Raw genomic sequence first — 5,853 nt, 5'->3', positions numbered from 1 at the left:
AATGAAAGATATGAAATATTAGCAGGGCAGCAAGGGCTCCAATTGGGGGAGAATTAAAAAGGGAATTATACATTTCAGGCAAAATTAAAAACATAACTGAGACGGCCATTTTGGAGAATTGGAGAAGTATTCCAGAGGTAGAAATGTTCCCAATAAGATTATTTTGGTCAAATCTCACAATTTTCTTAAAGTGTTCCACAAGGTTCAGCGTAGTGAATAACTCCTTGGGTTTGACTTATACAAAGTGAAGTGAAAATAAATGAGTACAATTTCGACCAATGTTTCTGAGTTGGAGATTTCTCCAGTACCATGGTCGCAGATCTCCGAGCCGTACTTGCAGTTACAGAGCCATGGCAGACCATACTGCGGTACAGAATATGTTAGGACTTTACGAGTAAAGGAAAACACAATGTTCTATTTAGAAGTTTCACAACATTTGTTTCTGCTTTCTTTCGTAGAATGTTTCCTCGCTGGGTTCCTTCATTGTGTTTCCTGTTCACCTTGACTTTTATTACCTCGGAAACAAAAAACCTGACACATTGGAGCCGTCAGCAACTGTACGACAGTCTCGCCAACAGGGGCATGCTGGCAGAAAGCCAACTGCAGAAAATACTGAATGTGCCACGCATGGGGGTCTCCCCAGGTGGGTTGATAATTTCAATAAATTGCTTGCATCGCAGTATAAAATATATAATACAAAATAAATATAAAATATATAATAAAAAATATATAATCATTTTGTAGACATTGCCACTTTGAGCATATTCAAAATTTTAATTTGTAGCACCCACAGGATAAATGGCAGAAGCAGCGACTGAAAAGACCCTTAATATGAGGCTCTAACTGAAAAGGTTTGAGGGTCCAATGCATTTAGTACATATTAACGGGATAGTTTTTATTGTGTTGCTAAGTATATTGTAGTAATTCTGATAAATTATTTTTACACAAACACGGGTCATTCCATTCATTGCACTATAAACAAACAGGGGCCTTAACCAGCTGGTTATCTTCTAGACAGAACCAGCAATGTTTGTCATATCCAACTATAAACCACTTTAAAAAAAAAAAAAAAAAATCTGTGGGGTTTATTCACCGAGCAAGGATTGGTAGTAAACTGAAGACCAATTTGCTAAATCTATACAACAAAAGTGGAGTTTAAATTCTCCTCCATTTTAGATATAAGCATAGCTTGGTATTAAAGCCTGAATTTTGCTATTTTTTGTTTAGTAATTACACAGATGATTTTTAAATCTGGTGATTTTATTTTGTTTTTAAAAACCAGAAAGAAGAGATTTGCAGCCTCATGCAAGCCTAACACTGCCGCACAGAGAGCACATTTATACCCAATATCTAGACAAATCCCAAACAGCCAGTCACGTTCAGAAACATGTTCTGATTGGCTGCTGAGATCACTGTAACTGTAATGGATGTGAACAGGTTGAAAGTTTGTTGCAATTAAAGATGGCTGCTTCCACACGGAAACAAATATCTTCATATGGGAACTAAAGCTTGCTTATAAAAATATGAGTTTGATGGGAATGCTGTTTATATGATTTATGGTCGGAAATAGGTCACAAAGCCCCTTCAATTTTCTAAGTACATGGCAATGTCACAATGACAGGCATGTAATGTAAATATAAAAAATTTAATGGTTAAGATTAAAAAAATAATAATAATAAAAAAAAGGTAAGTTACTTAAAAGGTGTTTATAAGTTATGCTATTGGATGTGCCAAGATCTCAGTTGTGACATTTGAACTTTAAAAATGCGTTTTCCTTTTTTTAATAGAACCATACAACAATATTAAAAACTACTATGTTTTCAACACATCTGCCGTGTTAAATATATTTTAATAGCTTCGATCAGAATATCTCCCAGCATGCACCTGGCCTCCTCTACTTGGCTCATATTGTATTTTGTTTTAAATCTTCGTGACGTGGTTCAAAACAAGGACAAGATTCCATTAAGGAGGAGCAGAGTAAGATGGGCTTTGCTAAATATGATCTAATGAATTCTGTGGCAGCAAAGTTAAACTTTCTTTTCTATTTAAGTGAAGAATATTTGTCCAGAACCGATGTACTGAAATCACAGGAAGTTAAAAGATTTCTTTTTTTTTTTTTTACATATAAGTATAAAATAAAATAAAAAAAATAAACAGTTGTGTTTTGTTAGTTGATGCAGATCCAGATCCTAATTACTCCAAAATATTGTGTAAAACACCAGGAAATGATGAATGAAATGATGAATGAAATGATGGATGATATGATTATAACATTCCCTAAATGTGTATTTTCTGCAGAACTTTTGGCAAAAGACTGCCGGTCTGCTTTCCTCAATGGCAGAAGAAAGAGCGGTTTATATGTGATCCTGCCCAAAGACTCACCACCAATGGTGGTATATTGTGACCTCCGTCAAGAAGGTGGAGGTTGGACTGTCCTACAGAGAAACACTGGAAAGAATGACGTGTTCTTTGGGCCTACCGACTGGAACAAATACAGGAGCGGATTTGGTAATCTAGCCGGTGACCACTGGCTGGGCAACGAACTAATATACCTTCTTACAAGGCATAATGCTTTCACTGTCCGGTTCCTTCTAATGGATGCTTTGGGGAATGAATACCGTGCGGACTACAGTAGCTTTAGGGTGGATAGTGAAGATGAAAGCTATGCCCTCAGATTAGGAGACTACTTTGGAGACGCTGGCGATGCTATGACCATCATGAACGAGACAGGAATCAATGACAATATGAGGTTCTCCACTAAAGACCAAGACAATGACAGGTGGTCCAAGAACTGTGCTGAAGAGTATGGTGGAGGTTGGTGGTTTGACAGTTGTGGCTCCACCCACCTCAATAGCTATCAAAACATATTCTGGAGAGGCCTTTGTGACCAATACAGCCCGTGTGTCTCATCCACCATTATGATAAAACCCAGTAGGAAAAACTGCTACCCTGTCTCATTTCCTCGACCTGGTGACCTTTACCCTAATCCTATAATGTAATTTGAATTGAAACCACAGCTTGTCACGAGTACGGCTAAAGAAGGATAATATAAACACTTTTAATTAAAATGTTAAGTTTCATATTGTCATTTGTATTGTTATCTCCAGCTCTGCAAGCGTTCAATAAATCTGCAGAATTTTACAATGTGTCTGTTCCTTTGACCACATCACCAGTTGAAATGAGTGCACCTTGCCGTTTTTGTTTTGTCCACTAGGGGGCAGTAAAATAGCAGTTTGTGTTCAATGATCAGGGAATCGTCTGTGGGAGAAGGCACAAACAATCATTAGGGCCTTTCATGGTTAAAAAAAACACACACAATAAAACAAAAACAAACAAATAACAACGCATTGCCGTTTTCTTTCTAATAAATGCATCTGAGGCATATCTGCTTTTCATGATAATAGAGAAAATGAGGGTTAAGTTTGGGGTAGTAATATCTAAACACTGCATTTTCTAATAGAGAAAGATATGCATTCATATCTCGTGTTTTTAGAGCATACATTTTACACAAAGCTTGTTATTACAACATACACAACCCAGACAAAATTACATACATGGGAATGTGGGGATATGGGAAAAACATTTACTGAATAAAATAAATAAAGAATAAAAATATAATTTCTGTCGAGAGAAAATGTAACTTCCAATATTTATTTTAAGTTTATCTGTCTCTCATATTTTAAATAAATAAATATAACTGGGCATCTCCATCTTAGCTCCCTGTCAATCATTGTTATAAGCTCCGCCCTTTACACCTGGCAGTCAGCATAGAGAGAGCCACCTCCATCTTAGCTCCCTGTCAATCATTGTTATAAGCTCCGCCCCTTACACCTGGCAGTCAGTATAGAGAGCGCCACCTCCATCTTAGCTCCCTGTCAATCATTGTTATAAGCTCCGCCCTTTACACCTGGCAGTAAGTTTAGAGAGAGCCACCTCTATCTTAGCTCCCTGTCAGTCATTGTTATAAGCTCCGCCCTTTACACCTGGCAGTCAGTATAGAGAGAGCCACCTCCATCTTAGCTCCCTGTCAATCATTGTTATAAGCTCCGCCCTTTACACCTGGCAGTAAGTATAGAGAGAGCCACCTCTATCTTAGCTCCCTGTCAGTCATTGTTATAAGCTCCGCCCTTTACACCTGGCAGTCAGTATAGAGAGAGCCACCTCCATCTTAGCTCCCTGTCAATCATTGTTATAAGCCCCGCCCTTTACACCTGGCAGTAAGTATAGAGAGAGCCACCTCTATCTTAGCTCCCTGTCAGTCATTGTTATAAGCTCCGCCCTTTACACCTGGCAGTAAGTATAGAGAGAGCCACCTCTATCTTAGCTCCCTGTCAATCATTGTTATAAGCTCCGCCCTTTACACCTGGCAGTCAGTATAGAGAGAGCCACCTCCATCTTAGCTCCCTGTCAATCATTGTTATAAGCTCCGCCCTTTACACCTGGCAGTAAGTATAGAGAGAGCCACCTCTATCTTAGCTCCCTATCAGTCATTGTTATAAGCTCCGCCCTTTACACCTGGCAGTCAGTATAGAGAGAGCCACCTCCATCTTAGCTCCCTGTCAATCATTGTTATAAGCTCCGCCCTTTACACCTGGCAGTAAGTATAGAGAGAGCCACCTCTATCTTAGCTCCCTGTCAGTCATTGTTATAAGCTCCGCCCTTTACACCTGGCAGTCAGTATAGAGAGAGCCACCTCCATCTTAGCTCCCTGTCAATCATTGTTATAAGCTCCGCCCTTTACACCTGGCAGTAAGTATAGAGAGAGCCACCTCCATCTTAGCTCCCTGTCAATCATTGTTATAAGCTCCGCCCATTACACCTGGCAGTCAGTATAGAGAGAGCCATCTCCATCTTAGCTCCCTGTCAATCATTGTTAGAAGCTCCGCCCTTTACACCTGGCAGTCAGTATAGAGAGAGACACCTCCATCTTAGCTCCCTGTCAATCATTGTTATAAGCTCCGCCCTTTACACCTGGCAGTCAGTATAGAGAGAGCCACCTCCATCTTAGCTCCCTGTCAATCATTGTTATAAGCTCCGCCCTTTACACCTGGCAGTCAATATAGAGAGAGCCACCTCCATCTTAGCTCCCTGTCAATCATTGTTATAAGCTCCGCCCTTTACACCTGGCAGTCAGTATAGAGAGAGCCACCTCCATCTTAGCTCCCTGTCAATCATTGTTATAAGCTCTGCCCTTTACACCTGGCAGTCAGTATAGAGAAAGCCACCTCCATCTTTGCTCCCTGTCAATCATTGTTATAAGCTCCGCCCCTTACACCTGGCAGTCAGTATAGAGAGCGCCACCTCCATCTTAGTTACCTGTCAATCATTGTTATAAGCTCCGCCCTTTACACCCGGCAGTCAGTGTAGAGAGAGCCACATCCATCTTAGCTCCCTGTCAATCATTGTTATAAGCTCCGCCCTTTACACCTGGCAGTCAGTATAGAGAGAGCCACCTCCATCTTAGCTCCCTGTCAATCATTGTTATTAGCTCCGCCCTTTACACCCGGCAGTCAGTGTAGAGAGAGCCACATCCATCTTAGCTCCCTGTCAATCATTGTTATAAGCTCCGCCCTTTACACCTGGCAGTCAGTATAGAGAGAGCCACCTCCATCTTAGCTCCCTGTCAATCATTGTTATAAGCTCTGCCCTTTACACCTGGCAGTCAGTATAGAGAAAGCCACCTCCATCTTTGCTCCCTGTCAATCATTGTTATAAGCTCCGCCCCTTACACCTGGCAGTCAGTATAGAGAGCGCCACCTCCATCTTAGTTACCTGTCAATCATTGTTATAAGCTCCGCCCTTTACACCTGGCAGTCAGTATAGAGAGAGCCACCTCCATCTTAGCTCCCTGTC

At 40.7% G+C, this 5,853-nt stretch overlaps 1 protein-coding gene across 1 annotated transcript; it reads left to right on the top strand.

The window, feature by feature from the left end:
- Window positions 1-309: 309 nt before the first annotated feature.
- Window positions 310-2,999, top strand: LOC134584878 (fibrinogen-like protein 1-like protein). Its single transcript, XM_063440685.1, has 3 exons — window positions 310-368; window positions 459-643; window positions 2,299-2,999. Exons 1-3 carry the CDS (start codon window positions 310-312, stop codon window positions 2,997-2,999), a joined length of 945 nt encoding a protein of 314 aa, XP_063296755.1.
- Window positions 3,000-5,853: the final 2,854 nt, after the last annotated feature.

Source organism: Pelobates fuscus, unplaced genomic scaffold (genome assembly GCF_036172605.1).
Source record: "Pelobates fuscus isolate aPelFus1 unplaced genomic scaffold, aPelFus1.pri scaffold_33, whole genome shotgun sequence".
NCBI classification, from domain to species: domain Eukaryota; kingdom Metazoa; phylum Chordata; class Amphibia; order Anura; family Pelobatidae; genus Pelobates; species Pelobates fuscus.
Note: the sequence above shows the minus strand (reverse complement) of the source record. Positions and strands in the feature narration are given on the sequence as shown.

Excerpts from the sequence above, each read along its gene's own strand:
- LOC134584878 (XM_063440685.1), top strand. The coding sequence starts at position 310 with ATGGTCGCAGATCTCCGAGCCGTACTTGCAGTTACAGAGCCATGGCAG. Across the intron at positions 369-458 it reads CCATGGCAGACCATACTGCG|AATGTTTCCTCGCTGGGTTC; the intron begins GTACAGAATATG and ends TTTCTTTCGTAG. Across the intron at positions 644-2,298 it reads ACGCATGGGGGTCTCCCCAG|AACTTTTGGCAAAAGACTGC; the intron begins GTGGGTTGATAA and ends TATTTTCTGCAG.